Raw genomic sequence first — 22,231 nt, 5'->3', positions numbered from 1 at the left:
GCAAGCTGTGACTTCAAAAAAAAAGCCATGAAAGCTGTTTGGATTGTACTCAGCAGATTGACTCTTAAAGCTCTCTGAAGTAGTTTGGCAAACCATTTAAGCAACCACAAATGGGCAAGTCTGACATCACCATCCTGGAATGAAATTAGAAGTCATTTCATTGAGTGTACGATGCATTCTGTCTTTCTTCTCGCAATGCTCTTCTTGAGTGGGTTGCAAAACCACCTCAATGTCAACATGAAATAATCTCAGAACAAATATAGGATGAGTTTGTAGCAGCTCAGACATGGCCAGCAAAAATAACAGGTACAAAATAGCAGCTAACTGCAACAATATCTGTAGTTTCTTACTGACGTTTGAGGCGTTCCTAAACAAGGTTATGGCTTTGTGCTGAGGGACTGTGCTCGCAAGCAGCTACATTGAATTGTTCAGACTCTCTGAATGTACAAAGGAAGAAGAATTTTATCCCATGAGTCTTCACTGGATTTAAGAGTAGGTACCTGGAATGAAAGTAGATTGCAATCAGTTTCATTTTGTATAACTTAGCATTGTGAACAAAGTGTTGCCAATAGAATAGTGCTATTCAATAAAGACAGAGATTTATTCACAACTAGGAAAATAATATGTTATCCTAATGTGCCACCAGAGTATTTATATTGTGCAGAATATAAATACCCTGGTATTTTGTGGACGGCACGGTGGCACTGCTGCCTCACAGCACCAGAGATCTGGGTTCAATTCCCGCCTCAGGCGACTGACTGTGTGGAGTTTGCACGTTCTCCCCGTGTCTGCGTGGGTTTCCTTCGGGTGTTCTCGTTTCCTCCCACAGTCCAGAGATGTGCGGGTCAGGTGAATTGGCCATACTAAATTGCCCATAGTGTTAGGTAAGGGGTGAATGTAAGGGTATGGGTGGGTTGCGCTTCGGCGGGTCGGTGTGGACTTGTTGGGCCGAAGGGCCTGTTTCCACACTGTAAGTAATCTAATCTAAAAAAAAACTTGGCATTTTAAAGTAGACGTCATCGAAAGGATAGGAGCATCCACTAATGAGAGGGATTTATGAACAATTGGAAAATTCGATAGCAGTCTATGGGCTGAGACATAATAAATGCACAGTGATTTATGCAATGTAACTTTATGTAATTTTATGCAATAGGCAGCTATGAGTAGACTAACTGAACTATGCAGATAAGCTCACACATGCAAAATTGGGAAAATTAGAGTCACTGAATTAACTTTGGCTGTAGGTCATGTTTTTGTTGTCTATAGGAGCTGATGGGCGGGCTCCCAGTCAGTAAAATATGGTGCTTAAAGCCAAGCTATTCTTTAGTATAAACTCAAAGCATACACTGAGCTCATGCACACTCCCCTATGCTTTTCCCCTTCCGGGCATTTCAAACTGAGCAAAACGCAAGCCGCTCCCAATGCTATGGGTTTCATATAAAAACAGTAAGTAAAGTTGGCTGCATCTGACTGCAGTTAATTTTGGTTAATTAATGTTTGGTTTCTGCAGAACTGTGCTCACTAATTCAGTTGAACAGAAGATCAAGTTGTTTTATTCTTCCATATGAGCCTTCTGCGTTTTTATAGTGGCTCAGTTATTTGGACCTGTTGAGAATTATAGTTATTAATAGCATTTGTGTGGGTCTCTGACTGCAAGAGAAACTAAAATACAAGCAGTTATTTTCACTTTATGCTGCCATTTTTCATTCTAGAGTTCACATGGCTTTAACCTTATCAGTGCACGCACCCATCTCATTGAGAATGGACTGTAGCTTTGATTCCTCCATAATTTTGGCAGCGTTTCAATGTAGTCTTACAGTCAAGGACCTCTGAAATTCATGAGTAGAATAGAAACCCAATAATACATTAATGATAACGGACTGTACAAGGAATAAGGCCAAGTGATAGATGAGAATAACCGTGCTTTGTCTAAAGACAATGTGATGTTAAACAGGTAATTATTGACTATTTCATCTTTATTATTAAGAAATGGTAGAGCTATCAGGAATGCCCTGAAGATGCTGGTTGCTGATCTTTGAATAATTTATAATACAAGTGTTATAACCAGCAAGCAAATATGTTAAAAACTAGCTCATGAGGACACAACCCAGGAAAGGACCAGTTAAACTGTATTGTACTTCCTGGTAAATCAATGGATGCTACAGCTCCAAATGTGTTATATTTTAGAGACAAGGTTCTCATTGGACCCACATGCAACTTTGCAAACAGTAGTGAGGTTCTAGGACCTCTGAGATACCTCAGAACTGGATTGAATCAAGCAAACTGCAGAGTTGTGATCCAAACTAGGCCATGCTGTGGATCAGCACAGAGTATATTTTCAGTTTTGGATAATTGAATAGGAACGGAATAAAGGGATATGGATCCTGTAAGTGAAGACAGTTTGAGTTTGGAGGGGCAAAATGTGTCAGTGAAGGACGGGGGGGTTGAAGGGCTTATTCCTGTGCTGTATTGTTTTTGTAAAGCTTGAAGAGTTAAAAGGACAGAAATCCCCTATGCGTTGGTTGTAAAGGCCCATCTGAAATGATTATAAACTCAGTTCTTCTCATGATGGTAAGCCCACATATGGATTTGACCGTAGTTTAGCATAGTTTGGCAGTAGTTTGGCAATCTCATGGAAGCTATTAATATACCTACAATGGAAAGTTGAAAGTACTGTTACAGTTAAGTTATTGAGCTGTTTCTCCTTAACAGAGTGAAGTCTTGGTTTCCTCGTTTATATATCCTGTTGTCAGATCCATTCGATTTCAATATGCTTCCAACAGACCCTATGCATATTGAGCTACTTTCTCTGTCCACCCTACCATGGTTCTTTTCCTCTTTCATTGTAAGCTATTCACTCTACAGTTGGGAGAATTTTCACCATTGGACAGCATTCAGTAACTTAATAATAAAGTTGTACATTGTAATAGCGCCTTTGCTGCTTTAACTATGCAGCTGTACACAGCACTAAGTGAAACATGCACTGTGATGTAAACAAGTAAGTACCCATGTAAATTGCACAAGCAGAACCAGAATTGGCAGAAAGCAAATCCTATGGGTATGACTCATGTCCAGTAAGCACTGTGGTTCTTGTTGGACTTAAAATGTTTTTTTGGAGCCTTTCTTAAAGAATTATTTTATGTCCACACTAACCATTATTTCAAATATGTAAGAGCACTTTAATGTGGGAATTTTCTTTCAGTGTATTAAAGGATGTTGGGTGTACATGATGAATGGTGCTGACTTCCTTGTGAACAAAATTAGCTTTACAGAAGATGGGAGTCCCTTTGTGCTTGAAATAACAGGATGTATAGGAAGCTATCTCTTTTTCTCATGCACTGTTAACACCACTCTGTTTCCTCAGGCCTTTCTTTTTCACCCTTAAAGTGTGAATTCAGCTCATTCCAAAAGATCTACCCATTCTATAACGTTGTAAAGTTCAAATGCTTGGCTGTCTTAGATTGTAATTCCCAATTGACTAGCAAAGTGAGACAAATTGCAAGTAAATCATATTTGGAAACACTTTAGTATAAACATTGGGCATCTGGGTGGTCCTTTTAAAGCATTGACAGCATTGTATTTCCCTTGGGTCTAGGTGTCTACCAGTTATTTCGAGAGTTTGTTGGCATAGTAACCTGAAGTCAATATTAGTTAGCGCCATTTTTGGAAGTCACACGTGTTTCTTATCTCAAGTTTTTTTAAATAAAGCTTATTTTCCTTTTTTAACTTTTTCTTCCCTTACCTTGTCTCTCCAATCCTAGTGAATTATGTGCAGATGTATCCCAGTGAGATAGGGTTCAAGTGAAAGATTGTTGAACTTTAAAAATGCATCTTACCTCTGCTAAAATTGCTGTTCAATCCCCACTTAAGAATAGCACAATCCTTTCAGAAGCATGGCTGATGACCTGAAATATCAGTCTGAAGTACTAAAGCCCCAGTGAGGAGGCTAAAGGAACCTCTTTGAGTGGGATGGTCTGTTTACACTGCGTGGTGTTGCTTTGCTGGATTTGTTTGGTATTTTAAAGCTTCGAAAGGTGAATGAACATTTGTCATTCTGGTCATTTCACTAAAATTGGTTCTTACAGCTTGCCAAAACCATCGATGATATACTATGAGCAACCCTAATTTTGCTCAAATATGAAGAGAACCAAATTTTGATCCTTTATGACTACTTATAAAATAGAATTGCCACTGTGTTTTAATATTGTTACGTCCATAACTAAGAGAACCAGCAGCATCATTATTAATTTCTCAAGCAGGTTACCTTTATTAGATATACAAAGATCTGATGAGATTGTGCCCATTTCACCAAAGTCAAGAATTGCGATCTTAATGTTTCAAAGCTGACATTAATGTGGTTTATTTTGTTGTCTGTTTGATGAATTTTGTTTTTGCACACTTATGTTCAGGGTGGGTTGAATGAAAATCAACTTCTTAATGCAGAGGGTATGGTTATTTATAATGCTCCAGCAAAAATGAAAATACATACCAAATACTAAAATAGTCTTTTAAGAGTCAGCTTTAATTTTTAACCTTTCCATTTTAAAAAAAAATGTTAACTCTCAATGTGGTTTTGTTTTATGTTTCAGTATATACTGTCTCAGCCAAAGTTCTGGGCCATTCAAGTGACCACCCTAATGCTGAGAACAAAACTGGAGAAAGGTAGTCCTCGTCGGATTGAACGTGCAATGATGCAGACACAGGTAGGACGTTGCAGCTACTGTGGTTACAAAAATATTTAGTAACTTTGCATACAACATTAGAATTAGGCAGGATATGTGTCAGCACATCCCTATCTATCTGGTGTGAAAAGGAAATTGGCACATTAAAATGTCCAGTTTGTATGAAACAACATCCTGAGCAGTGACCTACAGCTACAGATTCTGCGGATAATCTGTTCTGATAAGTAGAAACATCCTGATTGTTTGCATGAGCTCTCTTATTCACCCCACCCACTCTGAGTCATGTAGGAAACCTACTGATCCCACTGGTGCTTTGGAAGCTCAGAATGTTAACGGGGAAGCACTAATTCTTGAATTTTGTTTGGCAGGTGATTTGGTGGGTTAAAATTCCTCTGAGAGAAATTAGGAACTGGAAGTATTTATTTTGCACACCATCAAAACCTAGAAATCGAAATTAAGTAGGTGCACACAACAGTGAGGCACAGATCTTATTGTCTAATGAAGCTTTTATTGCAGCAAGTATAGAATGCACTTTCATTTATATAACACTTATGGAATAGCTGCAGTGAAGAGCTCTTGAACCAAATAAAAACCAAAAGAACTACAGATAACGAGAATCAGAAATAAAAGCAGAAATTGCTGAAAAAGCTCTGCAGGTCTAGCAGCATCTATAGAGAGAAATCAGAGCTAACATTTCTGAGGAAGAGTCACTGGACCCAAAACGTTAACTCTGATTTCTCTCCACAAATGCTGCCAGACCTGCTGAGTTTTTCCAGCAATTTCTGTTTTTGCTCTTGAACTGTTGTAGTCTCTGAGGTAAATATCGCAGCCAATTAAGATAAATTACGAGATAATTACCTGGTACCAGATTATCAGTGGTGTTGGTTAAAATATAATTTACAAGACCAGGGCACAGAACTTCAGTAATGCTATTGGTACTCAGTTTCTAGCACAGTAAACCCCTCTATGAACATTAATGGATTTGAGCTTCATACCAAAAACTGAGCTTTCAGTCGAGGTAAACAGTCCAGTACAGTCCTGAAAGATTGATGCATGTTGGCTCTTAATAAATAAGAAGGCCATCACGGTGGCTCAGTGGTTAGCACTGCTTCCTCACAGCACCAAGGACCAGGTTCGATTCCAGCCTCGGGTGACTGTCTGTGTGGAGTTTGCACATTCTCCCTGTGTCTGCATGGGTTTCCTCCGGATGCTCCGGTTTCCTCCCACAGTCCAAAGATGTGCAGGTCAGGTGAATTGGCCATGCTAAATTGCCCATAGTGTAGGTGCATCAGTCAGAGGGAAATGGGTCTGGGTGGGTTACTTTTTGGTGGGTCGGTGTGGACTTAGTGGGCTGAAGGGCCTGCTTCCACACAATAGGGAATCTAATCTAATCTAAAAAGCTGTAAACCAAAATCCTGTCTACTTTCGCGCTGATTATTGTCAATGACCAAATGCTTGTGGCAGTATTCAGAATGTAAGAGTTTTTCTAGTGTCTTGGCAGGTGTTCAAGTACCACCAACAATCGTTTGCTTATCTCACTATTGTTGTGGAACAGCAGGTTGATGGAGTGAGCATCTTTTCACTCACTGATAGCTATTAGTGCCTGGGTAGTCTAAATCTAGTTCTAATTAGATCAGATTCTGCACCAAATTATTAATTTATTACTATTTTACCAAGTAATTGGCATTATGAGGAAATTTAGATAGACTTTACTCTGTGTCGGTCTGTCTTGTGCTTGATCTATTATCCCTAAGCATACCCTCTTCATCCTTTTCAATCTGTCTGCTAATTTTGACCCATTTGACCACACCAACTTCTTGCATCTCATTCTCATCCAGCTGGGTGGAACCAATCTCAGCAGATTCCATTCTCATCAATCTAAATGTAGCCAAAGAATGATGACTTCTTGTCTCACTCCCATTACCTCTGGTATCCCTCAAGGAATTATCCTTAAGTTCTTTCTCGCTTCTCAGTTGTTTCTTTCCCTCATCAACAACATTCAAAAGCACAGTGCCAGTTTTCACATGTCCTCTGACTATGTCCAGTTCTCCCTCATCTCCCTATGCATCTGAATTCCTCCACTGTTGAACTGAAAGGCCTGTTTCAATGCTATAAATTCTATATAATGGAACATTGTGGTGAACGTTTAAAAAACTCATGTATAGGCTAAATTTGGCTACATTGCACAAAATATTATAACAAAGTCACCATTGCATAGTTTGGATATTTACCTATGGATCTAAACAATGAAACAGTATCTGGGGCGAACAATGTGAGAGAAGGTTGTGATAATGGGACTGAAGTTTTCCCCTTTCCCCTTGAGTGCGGGAGTACAAATATATCCACTGTGTTGCTGCAGTGAGTGGAAGCACTTTGCCCACGGTTTGGGGAATGGTGGGCAATTTGCAGTCGTTTACTATGCTCTGAGAGCAACATTGGTGAATACAGAGTATTATGATCCCAGTTGACTTTATTATGGACAGTTTGGATCGCAGACTGAAACTTGACTTGATATTTTATATGAAAACCAAAAGAACTGCAGGTGCTGTAAATCAGAAACAAAAACAGAAGTTGCTGGAAAAGCTCAGCAGTTCTGGCAGCCTCTGTGCAAAGAAATCAGAGTTAAACTTTCGAGTCCGGTGACTCTTCCTCAGAACTGATGGTAGCTAAGAAAATGTCGGTGTATATGCAAAAGGATATAGGGTGGGGGAGAGGAAAATGAGTAACCAATAAGTAGGAATACAGCCTAAGGAGAGAGAGAAACAGTTGGACAAGGGTGTAGGTAAAGATCTGACTAGAAGGGTGAATAGCTGTTAATGAGACTGGTAGTGGCTAACAATAGATGTTGTGTAATGGCAGACAGTGTGAAATCAAGGCCTGGTGTGTGGTGTAGGGGCTAGGACGTGGGAGAGTTCATGCCCTAAAATTATTGAGGTATTGCAGTCCTTAACCTTTTTGAAATAAACACCTTGTATGATGTGTCTGTGGTTGAGGAATATTTACAGTCAGCGAATAGTATGAATATTTGTACATTATGATCATCTTCAAGTTCACAGTTATTTCATATAGACCCTAACGTTGAAAAATAAATTTCTTAGATTGTCTCATCATTAAAAAAAGTTGCAGTAAATTTTACTCATGGTAGTCTACATGTATATTTTGCTGTGGAATATGCTGAAAGGAGAAAGTCGAACCTAATTTGGGAAAATTTAGAAACTGAAGAGGCACAGACTAATTTTACACTGGAATCTCATAAGTTTCTGACAAGGGCTGTTTATATAGATTCAAACATTGCTATGGCAGAAATGATTTTAGGAGAGATTATGATGAAAATTGTTTAGTGTATCTGTATCTCATAACTCCTAATATTGCTGGTGAACTGTTACGAGACGGTCCCACTGCCATACAGGATATAATGTCCCGTTCAAACTCATTTGTTGTCTGCTCACTCTTCCTGTACAATTTCACTGAGTGTGTATGGATGAAAACTGGTATGTTTGTTTTACTGTCAGGAAATACATAATGGAAACCTGGTGTACAGCATGTACCAGCTATAGATTTAGGAGAATGTTTTGTAAAGATATGATTTTATTTTAAGAATACCATGGCAAAAAAGACAATCTTTGACATACCATGTAATCATTTAGCTTCTTGATTAATGGATTATTTATTTTGTGTTTCTGCATATACACCCTTTTCACTATTTGTAACATGTACTTGTGACAATAAATAAGTCAAATATAATTCATTTTGTTTGTGGTTTCAATATACTTATAAATCAGTGCTTATTAAATTTAACTAAAGTTCTGTACAGAGAGGACTTAATGTATCAGTTAAAACCCTTCAGGAGTTATGAGATAAGAGTCTCTTTGTCAGCAATGGAGTCTTGATATAGACAGGCAACTCATGAGGACTTTGGTAAGATTTTGAGCGGCAATAAACTTATATTTTGCCTGAGAAATATTCTAATGCAAGATCCTAGAAGGTTTATAACCCAGTCCTCCCTCAAATCTAGTGCATAAATACAGCTATGAATTGTACTGCCATTGGCACTGACTTTCCCCTCACTAACTCTAACCGTTAATTTTCAACATGCAACATTACTTAGTTCGGATATGACCAGGTTCCAAGTACAGGAAGTACAATTTGAAGATTCTTCAAGGTGATACTGCTCCAATCAGGCAAATTATGAGCGTGAGTAGCTGCATGCCTAAGGCCTGAGTGTTGGGAGTGGTGATGGAACGGAGTCTGTTAGTTGGGGGGGGGAGGTGGGGTTGCATGGTCGGAGTCAGGGATGGAGATTAGAGTGAGGCCATAATGGTTATTCCTGTAATACTCATTTATTTAAATTATCGGTTTATTGCTTTGGATTATTGCTCCAAAGTTCTTTGGAAGTAGCCTAATGCCATGGCATTGTGAGAGAACAGGGGTGGAGGTCTTGCCAGTATTAACATTTGTCCTTTTATTAATTCCACTCATCATTTAACCTGTTGCTGTTTGTGAAGAAGGCCATGCACTTGGCTGCTTATTTGCTCAAGAACTTCCTTGATTGATGTAGTCTTAATGAACATAGTTCTTCATATCTTTATGTAATTTCATAAATTGGTGATGGTCTTCCTTTCAGCCCATTGCTTTTCTGTAAACTAAAATTCATAATTTCAGTATCTTACATGTTTGCTTTTTTATTTTCGCAAAATGAATAAATAAACTTGAAGGGATATTCATACATAATGACCGTTCACTCTGAAAAGCTGGGTAGCAGTGTTTCCACCTCTTCAGCTGTTTCATTCTTGAATAGTCAGAATTTCATTTCATACAGGAAATTACTATTCCTTCCTTTTTTGTTCTAAACCATCTATTGCTATGTTGGAATGGAGAGCCCATGATGGGAATGGTAAAAGTGACTTGCATCACAATATATCACACAGTTTTACTCTTCCATTCTCCCATCCCCCCACCCCACCAACCCACAAAACGAAGCAATTAGTTGTGTCCTTTGGGACTTGGCTATATAGCATGGGATCTTCTAATCCAAAATGGAGGCATGCTAAATAGGTAAATGGTAGATATTCAGCATTGTTAAGTGAACCTGGAAACACCTGCAAAACTGTTACTTGAAGTAATCCTCACACTGTCACAACGTGTTATTGTGGGGATTTATTAGCAAATTGGGTTATTTATTTTGTCAGCTCATGTTGTCTGAGGCCAGGGGCCTTTCCTGACTTAGCTTATTAAAAAAAAACTGAGTCAAAAGCCTTGCATCGAGAGGATGCCAGACGTGTATTTGTGACACCAGAGCTATAATTGTGTGACGACTCGGACAAGATATTTATCTCTCAGCCCCCTTCCCTGTCCACGTTCCTGATGAAGGACATACCCAAAACATCGACTCTCCTGCTGCTCAGTTGCTGCCTGGCCTGCTGTGCTTTTCCAGCACCACAGCTTTTGACTCTGACTCTCCAGCATCTGTAGCCCTCACTTTGTCCTAGTTGCTGAAACCTTACTGCGAAGCCTCTTCCAAAAATGCCCACATTAAAAAAGTTCTCCTCCTCCCTCTACAAAGATCTCAGCGAGTCTCTCTCTCTCACTGTATCCCCCAGGTCATTTCCTCTGCCCTGAAGCTGTTCAACCACATCCTGAAATAGTCCCACTTTTCTAAGTGTCCTCACCCTCGTCTTATCCAAGATCCAACCCTCCAACTTGGCTACGTCCTTTTGACCTGTCCTACCTGTCCGTGTTCCTTCCCACCTAATGGCTCCACCCTCAGCACCCATCACAGTCATTTCCTACCTACATCCATGTATCTCCATCTCACCTACCTTCCCCCTGGCCCCAACCCCACCCCCTCCATTCATCTCTCAGCCCCTTTCCCTCCTCCACATTCCTGATGAAGGACTTATGCCCGAAACATTGACTTTTCTGCTTCTCAGATGCTGCCTGACCTGTTGTGCTTTTCCAGCGCCACACTTTTTGACTGACTGTCCAGATTCTGCAGTGCTCACTTTCCCCTGGTTGCTAGGACAAAGTAGACAAACTAGTGACGTCCAGGCTAAACCACCACTAATTGTTTCTCTGTTATGAGAAAGCAATCCTATAGTCCTCAGAGACTATAGTAACCTTACCTTTAGCTCACCTATCCAGCAGTTTATGTGGGAACCTCAGCAATGAGATCTCAGAAGCCATCATTTGTTGCTGAGTAGCTTGCTAGGGCCATTTTAGAGTCCATTATTGTTGATCTGGAGTTACGTGTAGGCTTTACATTACAGATTTCCTTCCCCACAGCGACATTAGTGAACCAAATGGATTTTTCCAGCCATCAATGATAGTTGTCATGGTAATGATTACTGACACTAGCTTTCAATTCTAGATTTATTATTTGCATTCAGTTTCCATTAGATGCTATAGTGGGATTTGAATCCATGTCCCCAGAGATTTAGAGACACAAATAAAAGTAAAGTACAGCAGATGCTGGAGATCTGAAATTAAAAAAACAACGTGCTGGAGAGACTCTGGCACAATGTCTTGGGAAAAAGGATTAAAGTTTTAATTCCATTATGACTTCTTCAGAACAGTTCCAAGTAAAAGTTTCCAGCATTTAGTTTTTTTTATCCCCAGAGGGTTAGCCAGTCCCGGGATTACTAGTCCAGTTACAATTTATCAAAGACCATAGAAAATAGGAACAGAACTTTTGGAATAATGTGTTCAATTCTAGTCTTCCTGCTACAGGGAAGATGTTGTTAAATTTGAAAGGGTTCAGGAAAGGTTTACAAGGATGCTGCTGTGTTTGGAGGGTTTGAACTATAGGGAGAGGCTGAATAGACTGGGGCTATTTTCCCTGAAGCATCATAGACTGAGGGGTGACCTTATAAAATTGTGAGGGGCACTGATACGGTGAATAATCAAGGTATTTTCCCAGAGTCGGGAAGTCCAAAACTAGAAGGCATAAGTTTAAAGTGAGAGGGAAGGGTATAAAAGGGATCTCGGGGGCAATGTTTTTATGCAGTGTGATTGGAATGAGTTGCCACATGAAGTGGTGGAACATTTAAAAGGCTAGATGGGTAAATGAACCGGAAGGGTTTAGAAGGATAAAGGCCAAATGCTGGCAAATGAGGTTAAATTAATTTAGGATATCTGGCCGGCATGGCGAGATGGACCGAAGGGTCTCTTTCCAAGCTGTACAACTCTCTATCACTCTATGACTCGAAATAGGCCATTCATCCCTTCGAACCTGCTGTGCTATTCAATATGATCATCTAAGTCAGTTCCCTGTTCCCACTTTTGCTCCATAATCTTGGGTCACTTTGACCCTAGGAACTATATTTATCTCCTCCTTAAGGAAATCAAATAATCAAGATACTATTTTTAATTTACTGAACCTTATCACGCATTACTGTATAAGTGTGATGAATAATTCATGCTACTAGTGTTCAGAATCCTTGCCCTATTTCTTTAGCTTTGAATTAGCTGAATGTTGTCATGAATCCCATGTTTGACCTGTCAGTTTTATTTGAGCCAATTTGATCCATTGGTTTGGTTGATCTACAGTTCAGAAAAGTTCATGCTTCAGATGACTGTGAATCATTCAGCCTCACATTGTAAGTTGGAAAATGGCTTGAGGTCAAAATAGGGAAGATCTGTGGGGAACTAGTTCTGTAAAAAACCAAGAGATCTTACCTGTCAATTTCATCAAGAAGTCATGCATACTTAATCGTTGTTATCAGAGGAAATTATCAGAGCCTAGGGAAAGGGATTATGAAAGTCCTTGATAAAGTGACATGTAGGATACTATAAGACTCATGATCTAAACAGAAGTCTATTAATTGGGAGATGCCTGAAAAATGGAAACATAGAGTAAGAGTATTCAGATGTTTTAAGATTGGCAAGACATTGTTACCAGTATGTCCTTGAGATCCGCACCTATGGCATCTTAGCCCAGTGTCAGTCAATGAATCAGAAGTAGGCAAATTGGGATAATTGTATCATTTGCTAATGACACCAACTGAGGATGCATGACAAATGAGGAATAGAAGAGACTACAGAGGTGAGTGAACATAGGGAAGTTAAAGTCTGTATGTAACCTTGACAAAACTAAATGCCATTTTATGCTATTAGAGCAGAGAGTGGATGTATGCACATGATAAAAGTGGAAATATGTCGAGATCTAGATTTTGAATTTTTTCTTTGATACAAGTAAAAGAACAAGTGGAATTTGTATTTGACGTATAAAGGAACTGGAAAAATCATCGGAAGGATGTCATGGAAGTGGTGTAGTGAGGACTGATTAGGAGTGTCACCTGCCCAAAGTCTAGGTGATCTCTCTGGTGGGAACAATCAACATTGACACTGGAGAAGCCTCCTTTCTTTTCCTGCCCACCCTGTGAATTGTGCTGGCAGCAGCTATTCATTTCTATTTCACAGCCACTGCTTAGGATCCACAATTTGGGGAGGAGCTGCAAAAACAGGAGTTAATTGAACTTGCAAATAATGTCAAAAGTGAAGAAATTGTTCCAGCAATAGTATGCGGAGTTTGTTTCTTCAGTCTTCACAGTTCTCCTGCTGTGCACCAAGTTTTTGTAGCAACTTTTTTTTGCTGGAGAAACGTATTTTGTGTTTCACCACCTTTTTGAGGGTAATTGAAAAAATAAATTGTGCTACAGGTTGTTTATTGATACAAGTCAGGGTCATAGTCACAGGAAGCATTTAATTTTATTGGCCTCTGATGTCAGACGTCTGTGGATTTCTACCACTGTTCCGTAGCATACCAGTTCATGGCTGTTAAAATAGTAGACAGCCGTGCTGGCAACTCATTAGTGTCTCAGCTATAGGCTCCATCGATGTACTGAGACAGTGGGAGTTGACTCATAACAGCTGTAGTTGGCTGCTGCTTTTCCCATTTCAGCAGTGCTCTTTCTCCATAAGATTGGTAACAGTTTATTTGCTATCTTTAATTACTTACTGAAAATATGAAAGTACTCTAGTGTTTACCTTCTACACATTGGAGTACCTAAGATTTCCTTTTTGCTGGAAGGAAAATATTTTTTTTGTCCATTATAGATTCATACCGTTCAGAAGGAGGCTATTTGATCCATTGTGCACATTACAGCTTCCCTTGAGTTTCAATCCTCTGCCCATCTCCAGCTCCATTTTGAAAACTTTTGCAGAAATTGTTTCCAACAGCCTTTTTGGTAGTCCATTCCAGATGATCCTAACATACTGCATAAAAATAAATTATCCTCATCATGCCGTTGAAATTTTAATTTACTTGTACTTTCATGTTTATAACTGAAGTTTAAAGGTCTCCTTGTATCTGAATTCATACCTTGTGGTTGGAGGGTTCCCAGGCGGAAGATGAGGCGCTCCTCCTCCAGCCGTCGTGTAGTTGTGTTCTGCCGGTGGAGGAGTCCAAGGACCTGCATGTCCTCGGTGGAGTGGGAGGGCAACTGAAGTTTAAAATCAGGATGCAAAAGCTGATAAGTTATTAGAGTCGTACAGCATGGAAATAGGCTGTTCTGCCTAACTTGTCCATGCTATGATATGAAAGTAAGTTCCAGACAAGCCAGAGAAGATTTCATGATCCTCCTTAATGAAATAGATAGATATTGTATTAGTTTTCCTGCAGGTTTGATATCTTTTAAGTATATCAATATATAACCTTTCCATTTCACTACCTGGCTATCACTTAAACAAGTGTCTGAGCCTCTCATTGCAACCTGTTCTTGCATTGCATGAAAAGAACTACCACTCGGGGCTTTTGTGGAGCACTGCTAATGTCCCTACGTCTGAGCAAAGGTTCAAGTCCTATCTGCCCTAAAGAGTGTGTAATAACATCTCTATTGTTCAGCAAGCTAACAGGTCACCTGATTTTCCCATTAAAAAGATGTTCAGAACTGCAAAACAAGCTGAACTGCAATTTGAGGGTGGAGATACTAACAATTTGAGGGTGGAGAAACAGTGGCCTTGCGGTATTATCACTGGACTCATTATCCAGAGGCAGAGACAGTTGCTCTGGGGGCATGGGTTCAATCCTCAGCAGCTGGTGATCAAATAGTGAAGGCTGAGAGGTCACTTGCCTTGCAGTGATAGTGTCCCTGCCGCTGAACTAGAAGGCATGAGTTCAAGTCCCTCACCTGCTTCAGAGGTGCATCATAACTTCTCTGAGCAGGGTTGGTCAGAAAATATGTAAACGGACTACCACTGTCCTTATTGAGCCTATGTCGTCTTGTCTTTTTCAATCTGGGAGTTGTTATATGTTTATTTTCTCTATCCCATCAGGTGTATTAATCTAATTCCACTGCCCTTTGCTTCAGTTTCCAATGTCTATCCAGTGTTGCCTTAATTGGTCCCTGTGGCTAAGCTCTAATAATCCTTTATGGAAAACTCCTCACTCATATCTTAAATTTGCCATCACAATTCCCATTATACATTCACTTATATTTGAGCAAGTAGTGTTTATCCTACTCTATGTAAAATATCTCCTCTGGTCCTCTCTACTTCAATGAAAACAGTTCAAGTGTTTTATTTTTTCCTTTTAACTATAGTTTCCTATTGTTAGTTTTTTCCCGGTAATTCTACACTGGAGATGGCTTTGATATAATTTGTACTCCATTTAATAATTTTTCTGACTGCATGTTCTTTCAGGAAATTGTATATTTTAACACTGGGATCTTGCTGTTCATTGTGCTGTCAATCATTATATAACCCTTTTCTTGTTTATCCTCCAAACATGTAGTTCTACTGCTAACTTCCAGTTTCTACTTTGCTCATTCTTCTAAGCTATCTGTCTCTTTGTGAGGTCTTTTATAGTTCTTCTTGTTGTTAGCCAAATCTCCACCTTTGTTCTAAATTTAAGACTCTGCCCTGTATACCACCTGTTTACATTAAGAATGGAATTGCTCTCAGTTGACCTTTGATGTACATTTTTCACTAATGCACGCAACACTTTTTTGCATTTCCTGTCCGTAGCCAAACCTCTATCCATGTGACTGTTTCACACCAAACCCCTCAATCTTGTTGTTAACTCTTTTTGTGATACACTGTACATTTCTATTGGGAAACCTACATTGACTATGTTCCTATTATTGGTTACTTCTTCAAAATCTGCATTAAATTTGTCAAACATGACAGTCAGAACCTGGCAATCGAACAAACTTTCTAGTTATTTCAGAACCGATTACTTTATAACAGCTGGCTCCATCAATTGTTCTACTTTGTCCCATGGCACAACTATGTTCTCAGTTCTATTTTTACTTGTTAAAAGGTATCCTCATCCTCCACCATTAAAATCCTTCCATCAACCTTGAGTGGTGCTGTCCTTGACATCACTATTCACATGGGTATAAACACCTTTTTTATTTATCCTTATATTTATATCATCCTTCTAATCTCTTGCAGAGCCTTATTCATTTTCTGTATTGGTTTGCAGTACTATTTGTTACTTATTCAGAGGGATCTGGGCATGCAGGTCCACTGATCCCTGAAAGTGACAACAAAGGTGGATTAGGTAGTTCAGAATGCATACAGCACGCTTGCCTTCATCGGCTGGAGCATCACATGTCAAAGTTGGCAAGTTATGTTACAGGTCAGGCAGCATCAAAGGAGCAGGAGAATCGACATTTCGGGCATAAACCCTTCTTCAGAAGAAGGACTTATGCCCGAAACGTCGATTCTCCTGCTCCTTTGATGCTGCCTGACCTGCTGCACTTTTCCAACAACCCATTTTTCAGCTGTGATCTCCAGCATCTGCAGTCCTCACTTTCTTCAAGTTATGTTACAGTTGTATAAAGCTTTAGATCACATTTGGAATACAGATCGTTCTGCTATAATGTACGTTTCGTCAACGTTAGTTCGCTGTAATGCAATTGATGAATTGGGGATAGTTTCTAAAGCAACAACTTTAAAACATGTGTTGCCTGTAATATGATTACATCGCCAACATTTTAAGCACTGTGTTGAAAGTGCGATTTTTCTACAATGTGGGGCTACAGAAGAATACAACCATCGCTGTAGAAGAACTACCTGTATTGCCTGCACTTCTGAATGCCACACTACCAGAAGGACGTGGATGCTTTGGAGAGGGTGCAAAGAAGGCTTATCAGGAGGTTGCCTGGTCTGGAGGGTTTGAGTTATGATGAGAGGATGGGTAAACTTGGATTGTTTTCACTAGAAAGACTGCGGCCGAGGAGTGACCTGATAGAGGTCAACACAAATTATGAGAGGCATAGATAGGGCAGGTAGTCAGAGGCTTTTTCCCAGGGTGGAAAGGTCAACTACAAGAGGACACAGGTTCAAGGTGAGAGGAGGGGGCAGGTTTCGGGGAGAAGTGCAGGGAAAAGTTTTCACCCAGAGTGGGTACTTGAAATGCACGAATAGTGGAGGTGATGGAAGCAGACACATTAGCAATGTTTAAGGCGGATCTTGATAGGCAGATGAACAGGAAATGAACAGAGGGATAGAAACCATGCAGGGGCAATAAGTGGGCCGAAGGGTCTATTCCTATGCTGTATTGTATTTTCATTTTCACTGTACTTTGGATGTCTTTATTTTTCTGCTTGACCATAATCTTGTCCTTTGCACTGCTGATCTATCGATCTGCTTGTGAATTTTTCTGACTAGCTAATTTGGGCTAGCTTCCTTCTTATTCCTAACTTTGATTTATTTTCTCCCTCAAGTCCAGCACATTATCTGTCAGTAATTTCATTGCATCAGATTGAGCTATTACATTACTTGAGTAACCAGAAGCTGTTCTGGATAGTGATTAAAGTGCCTTTGGCCAATCTTATGGCACACACAATCAAGTTATTCATCAGAAATGTGAAGAAATCCTGCCATAATTTCTATTTCATTGCTGTTTAAGTGTCTGATGATGAAGTTCACATAAAGCCTTTAGTAATCTTTTGTTATGGCTACACTTTAAAATTAAACACTAGCTGTTCTCCCCTGGTGTTGCTCATGACAAGTCTGGGTCATGGTTGTGATGGCTAACAGCGACAATGGGGCTGTGTTAGATCTGTTCTGAGCCTTTCTTTCAGGTCACTGCAATTCCTCCATGCAGGGTTAATTAGGGACATCCTGAGACTAATTATTAAGGACAGTTTCTGTAAATCAACTGCATGTAAGACTTTGGCTTCTGTCCTTGGGGAAGAGGACATGTTATCAGTATTGAATCAGGAAATGACTGTCTAGCTTTCTTCTTTTAAAGAAAAACTCACTTTTGACAATTAAAATCTGCATATTTCAAACTTTAATTACATATGCTATTACTAAGCTGAACTGACTAAAGTATTCCACTTTAAAAAAAATGTTCTCTGTGTTATGTTGTGAGATGACTTTTCCAAAAGGGTTGCTCTGAAATATGCACTGCATTGTCATAACTTTGAAGAGAAAGATTAAGTGATCTTCAGCATGGAATTTGATTGATGGGAGGGGTCAATTTCAGTTGTTTTTTATTTCCTAATAGGTTCACTTTTGTCCTCATTGCTTCAGACTGCAAAAGATTTTTGTAGTCAATGTCTGCTTCTGTAGCTTAAAGCCATACGTAACTCTAGTTTTATTGCCCTGTGTTTCCAGAGAGACCTGCGGGCAGTAACTATGAAAATCTCCTTATGATTAGAAAACAAGCTGACAATAGAGAAAAATGATGAGTTTTAACCCACTGTACAGTGTATGACCATATGCCACAGTAAATCTCAAATAGTGGGTATCAAGTCTCTCTGCCATGGAAAGGTGAGCAGAGTCCAGGTTTAGGCTTGAGGCCTGTCTAAGCTGACCTATACAGTCTGCCTGAGTGTAGACAAATTGGGTTGCATCTTATGTTTTTATTTTGGCTGTCCAAGTTGTGTTTTTCAGAGAGATTACCAAACTCACAGTGTTAACTACCTGTCCTGCCCCTGTCACATTCCAACCCCATCTTACCACATATCATTCCCAGAATAAAACGCTATGCTGGATATCCGTTGCGAAACTATTTCCCTTGTGCCTGGGTCATCTTTGAAAAGCTGCTGTGCTTTGGCAGCCCCATATTGCTTTTCACTGGCAACTTCATGGCACAGCAGCCACAAAGCCCTGGTGCCTGCAGCACAGCTGACGTAGCTAACACTCCTTTCACATATAACCTCACTCACTCACCCTATTCACTGTTTAACCACCACATCACACACTTTCCCTGTCAGTAGCTGCATCTTGTCTGAACAACCTCCAAGTCAATGTAGACCTCCAGTTTGTCATGGTCCAGTAGGGGAACATTGCATGCAGGTAAGCGATCAGTCAGGGTATTGCACAATAGCGTCATGAGTCTTGGTTACAGTTGGTAGCTTTATTCCCTCAATAACCAGCCTGGAAAGGCACCTGGACCCTCAAACACAACAGCTACAAGAAATGTTCCAAGAAGAATCACGGCAGTTTATAGGGTAGCAGCCACTCCCCTTCAGGAAATGGTAATGGTAATCACAGATCACCTGAACATTAACTAAATGGAACCCCTTCCTGTTGATGAATTTTGCAGCATTATGATATAGCCACCGTGAACATGTGAGAACCTAGCTCTATTCTCAAATCCTAACTCCGGGGCTGCAGCATTGCTCAGGTCATGGGTTAATGGAATAAATTGGTGTGACCTTTCAGAGATGGCATCAGTCATTGAGTTTGAGACATGCCACATGGAACACCTCCCTGGAAGGAGACAGTTGCAAGAAGGTTTAGAGTGGCAGTCACCTTCACAGCCACTGGGAGAGGATGGCCTCACATTCCTACTGAGGACCTGCTCCAGCACCCTGCAGAGTTCTGTCACAGGTTTCTGTGAAATATGTATGAAGCTTGCGTTGACACTGTGCCTTACTCATCCCACAGGAAATGAAATTGGAGCCAAGACTCCAGGTCTTCTCCGCATCCTGAGAGGTATTGCAGCAGGAACCTCTCTGAGCTGGGTGCTCTCGTCTTCCATGTTGGCTTGCTTCTGCTCCTGAGCTTGTTGCTGGCCCTGATCCTCCTGCATTCACCTTCACCTGGTTAGGTCAGCAGTCACAGCAACCAACATTCAGCACGATTCTCAGTGGAAATGATCCATGTTGAGAACAGGACAGAACGAGTCATCAGTGGTCACCCCATAGCTGATGACTGAGCACATCAGTGTCTACTGTGCAACATGCTGAGAACGTAAGACCTATTCCCAATTTGCTTTGAGTCTCCCTCTATTACTGGCCTTGGGCCACCTTGTGAATGCCTTTGCATTCCCCCCTATCCTTGACTCCCTACCTCTTTTGGCAGTGCCCCTGCAGGCCCTCCTTGTATCCTTATCAGCTGTTGTTAAACAAATCACAGAGTTTTCACTCACCACAGACCTCTGATCAACTTTGATGAGCAGCCCCTAGACGAGACTGACCAGACTATGAGCTGTGTTTACAGCTTCCTGGTGGACAGTACATGGTTGCCCTGACAGCTTGTGATGGCCTTCTAGGACTGATTGTTGCACACTCCCCAAACTGTGCTGGGACACATCCCTTGACCATGAGCATTCCAAGCGGATGACTGATCATGACTGGATTATGACTAGCAGTACTGTAAGGCATATGGATGGGTATGTGAATAGGAAGGGTTTGGAGGAATATGGGCCAGGTACTGGCAGATGGGACTAGATTGGGTTGGGATATCTGGTTGGCATGGACAAGTTGGTCCAAACGGTCTGTTTCGGTGCTGTACATGTCTAAGAGTCTATGACTCTAACTCATTGACATGGTGGCGGAGAGGGAGAGAGAGACACACAAAAGGTAGCCCCATTAACATAGAGTCATAGAGATGTACAGCATGGAAACAGACCCTTCGGTCCAACTTGTCCATGCCGACCAGATATCCCAACCCAATCTAGTCCCACCTGCCAGCACCCGGCCCATATCCCTCGAAACCCTTCCTATTCAGATGCCTTTTAAATGTTGCAATTGTACCAGCCTCCACCACTTCCTCTTGCAGCTCTTTCCATATCTGTACCACCCTCTGCATGAAAAGGTTCCCCCTTAGGTCTCTTTTATAGCTTTCCCCTCTCACGCTAAACCCATGCTGTCTCGTTCTGGACTCCTCACCCCAGAGAAAAGATTTTGTCCATTTATCCTATCCATGTCCCTCATGATTTTATAAACCTCTATAAGGTCACCCCTCTGATGCTCCAGGGGAAAAACAGCCCTAGCCTATTCAACCTCTCCGTATAGCTCACATCTTCCAACCCTGGCAACATCCTTGTAAATTTTTCAAGTTTCACAACATCTTTCCGATAGGAAGGAGACCAGAATTGCATGCAATATTCCAACAGTGGCCTAACTCATGTCATGTAAAGCCGCAACTTGACCTCCCAACTCCTGTACTCAATACTCTGACCAATAAAGGAAAGCAGACCAAACACCTTCTTTCACTATTCTACATACCTGTGACTCCACTTTCAAGGAGCTATGAACCGGCACTCAAAGGTCTGTTTGTTCAGCAAACTTCCTAGGAACTTACCATTAAATGTTTAAGTCCTACTAAGATTTGCTTTTCCAAAATGCACACCTCGCATTTATCTAAATTAAACTCCATCTGGCACTTCTCAGCCCATTGGCCCATCTGATCAAGATCCTGTTGTAATCGGAGGTAACCTTCTTCGCTGTCCACTACACCTCCAATCTTGGTGTCATCTGCAAACTCACTAACTATACCTCTTATGCTCACATCCAAATTATTTATATAAATGATGAAAAGTAGTGACCCCATCACCAATCCTTGTGGCACTCCACTGGTCGCAGGCCTCCAGTCTGAAAAGCACCCTCCACTACCACCTTCTACCCTTGAGCCAGTTCTATATTCAAGTGGCGAGTTCTCCCTGTATTCCATGAGATCTAACCTTGCTAACCAGTATCCCATGGGGAACCTTGTCGAATGCTTTAATGAAGTCTATATAGATCACATCTACTGCTCTGTCCTCATCAATCCTCTTTGTTGTTTCTTCAAAAAACTCAATCAAGTTTGTGAGACATGATTTCCCTTGCACAAAGCCATGTTGACTATCCCTAATCAGTCTTTGCCTTTCCAAATACATATACATCCTGTCCCTCAGGATCCCCTCCAACAACTTGCCCACCACCGACTTCAGGCTCACTGGTCTGTAGTTCCCAAGCTTGTCCTTACCACCCTTCTTAAACAGTGGCACCACGTTAGCCAACCTCCAGTCATCTAGCACCTCACCTGTGACTATCGATGATACAAATATCTCAGCAAGAGGCCCAGCAATTGCTACCCTAACTTCCCACAGAGTTCTAGAGTACACCTGATCAAGTCCTGGGGATTTATTCACTTTCATATGTTTCAAGACATCCAGCACTTCCTTGTCTGTGATATGTATAGAAAGATTTTCTAAATATGTAGTTGTTTTTAACTCCTGAAATTAAAGTCCATAATATCTTACCATTGTTATTTCAGAATTTGGGCTCTAAAGTGGAGGAAAATGGATTTTAGTTTTGAGTTCTATGAAGATATGAATTTTTTAAAGGTCAGAAAGTAATTTTGGACAGTGAGTTCAAAACAGCATT

At 40.6% G+C, this 22,231-nt stretch overlaps 1 protein-coding gene across 1 annotated transcript in view; it reads left to right on the top strand.

The window, feature by feature from the left end:
• Nucleotides 1-22,231, top strand: part of ttc27 (tetratricopeptide repeat domain 27) — a 208,536-nt gene that overhangs the window by 94,819 nt on the left and 91,486 nt on the right. The window contains exon 10 of the mRNA XM_060830829.1: nucleotides 4,590-4,703. Within this exon, the coding sequence (XP_060686812.1) occupies nucleotides 4,590-4,703 (114 nt within the window). The remainder of the gene's footprint in view (nucleotides 1-4,589; nucleotides 4,704-22,231) is intronic.

This window comes from Hemiscyllium ocellatum, chromosome 10, assembly GCF_020745735.1.
Source record: "Hemiscyllium ocellatum isolate sHemOce1 chromosome 10, sHemOce1.pat.X.cur, whole genome shotgun sequence".
NCBI lineage: Eukaryota > Metazoa > Chordata > Chondrichthyes > Orectolobiformes > Hemiscylliidae > Hemiscyllium > Hemiscyllium ocellatum.
This window is presented reverse-complemented; position numbering and strand designations above follow the sequence as displayed.